The 2119-nt window shown below is 38.1% G+C and overlaps 1 protein-coding gene across 1 annotated transcript in view; it reads right to left on the bottom strand.

Moving 5' to 3' along the window:
* Positions 1–1775, bottom strand: part of LOC106527198 (ras-related protein Rab-38) — a gene marked incomplete at its 5' end in the record, with an annotated part of 3518 nt that extends 1743 nt beyond the window's left edge. The window contains 2 exon segments of the mRNA XM_014022003.1: positions 974–1123; positions 1645–1775. Coding sequence (XP_013877457.1) covers positions 974–1123; positions 1645–1775 — 281 coding nt within the window.
* Positions 1776–2119: the final 344 nt, after the last annotated feature.

Genomic DNA, 2119 nt, shown 5'->3' with positions numbered 1-2119 from the left:
AAACAAGATCAAAAAGACTTTTTGGCTGATATAAGATTTTAAAACTTGGTTAGGTGGACATTTTTTGCAGTGTAGTTACAAGTTTTGAAATAATAGTTCCTTCTTCTGGAAGTTTGTGACTCTCTCTTAAATTCTGCTTTAAAAGTTCAACAAAAGACCCACAGCTCCGACTATGAAACCYTCCATTGTTCTCATTAATGATCATTATGTTAATAAAAGACATGGCTTTTAGCTAAATGCAGTGGTGGGCAGCACTAATCTAAAAATTAGTTCCACTAGCCCTAAAACACTAAMTCAAATATTTAGRTCCCCTAATTCTAAAGCACTAACACTGAAARTTTTAGYARAAGCTAWTTCTAAAGCACTAAAATAACCTAATCAACACATGAACATTCATCAACAGACAACATGAGTCACATGTTGCACTTTTACATCTTATCACTGACATTCCTCAGCTGTATTTGWGTTCATATATTGTCACCTGRTKGATCAGTGACACAYATATGAACAAAATGTGTGACWGTTTTCACCCTCAGCTGTTAACATTAACRWTGATCAATAACATTTATAGACCTCAGTTAGTGCTTCTAAATTYAGCCTATAAAATTAGCAAGTGCTACATTTTAAAATTAGTAAAAGCCCTAAAGCACTAATCAGGAAATTAGTTCCCCTATTAGTGCTTTAGTGCTTTAGGGGAACTGTGCCCACCACTGGCTAAATGTATGTACTCTGTTATGGGACTAACAGATCAGAGAAAATGGAAAGTAAAAGTGTTTGGTCATCCAGATTTGATACATAATGTTCTGAGCTTACGGTCAGTTCAGTTTACAGTTTTATAAAACAAAACAAAAGAAAATTGCAAAAATTCTAYTGCTTTTTGTCTGATTTTGCTACATTAAACTGTTTAACGTCTGCAAACAGAAACAAAAATAAACGATTCGCTGCTAAAACCCAGAAGAAACCCGCRTCTTGCCTTGGCGGAGGTTTCGTACCAGCCGATGAAGCCTTGCTCTCTGGCAAAGATATCCAGTTTGGGCAGTTTGGGGCACAGCCCGTGACTCTGATGGTCACATTTGTTGGCCAAGAGAACAGTTGGAACGGGCCTCCCATCGCTCAGCGTGACCTGATGAGAAACAAGAGACAGGCTAACAATGGAGCTGGAGGGTTGTTTTTTTTTTYWWMWWATWRKAGATTTGAACCCGTTTTAATACGTTTTATTCATCATCAGTGTGGATTTTACWCTTGGACATGTTTTCATAATTGAACACGCTGTAGTGGAGCTAACAGCTGTGAGTGACCAAAACTAAGCATAAAAAATAGAGAAGTGTGTAAATAAAGTGTCTATATAACAGATTTGTTAGAAACCAAACAAAACTTCATTCTAACAAGAGATCAGTGGTGTTCATGCTGTCTTTCTGCTGCCCCMATGTGGTCAGAAAGAGTTACTGCAGAAGTAAACACTGAACTAAAACAATCAAAAGGTTAGGCTACATAATATAATTATTAATTTTAYTACTATTACTATTAGTTCAGGAACTAACACTATATATTAGGGTTGTGTTTTAGTTTTTTTTTCTTCCTTCCTTGTTTCTTTCATTTTTTCCATGTTTCCTTCTGCCTTTTGTCTTCCTCCATGACACTTACTTTGGCATCCAGGTCACTTTTCCACTTTAGGACAGCCTGGAACGTGGCCAGCCTCGTCATGTCAAAGACAACCAGTGCTCCCACCGCCTCCCTGTAGTACACACGCGTCATGTTTCCATAGCGTTCTTGTCCTATTGAAGAGGGGGGGAAAGTATTACTACTTAAATTTATTTATTTATTTATTGTTTAGCTTCATCTCAGGAATGCTAAAAAACATTCTGTTTGGAGCATTCCACATGTGAAGTTAATTGGAAACAGGTGAGGGAGCATCCTCGAAAGGCTCAGTTGTTCACAAGCAAGGATGAGGGGAGGTTCTCCACTTCAAATCGTCCAACAGAAGAATGAAGTTTCTCCATGTACAACTGCAAGGAATTTAGCGCAGTGGTCCCCAAACTACAGATTCGGCCCGCCTCCCCATTTGGTCCGGCCCCCAGAACAATACCAGAGAGCATTTAGTTTTTTTTCATACATGTAT

The sequence above is a fragment of the Austrofundulus limnaeus genome, unplaced genomic scaffold (assembly GCF_001266775.1).
Source record: "Austrofundulus limnaeus strain Quisiro unplaced genomic scaffold, Austrofundulus_limnaeus-1.0 Scaffold314, whole genome shotgun sequence".
NCBI classification, from domain to species: Eukaryota; Metazoa; Chordata; class Actinopteri; order Cyprinodontiformes; family Rivulidae; genus Austrofundulus; species Austrofundulus limnaeus.
This window is presented reverse-complemented; position numbering and strand designations above follow the sequence as displayed.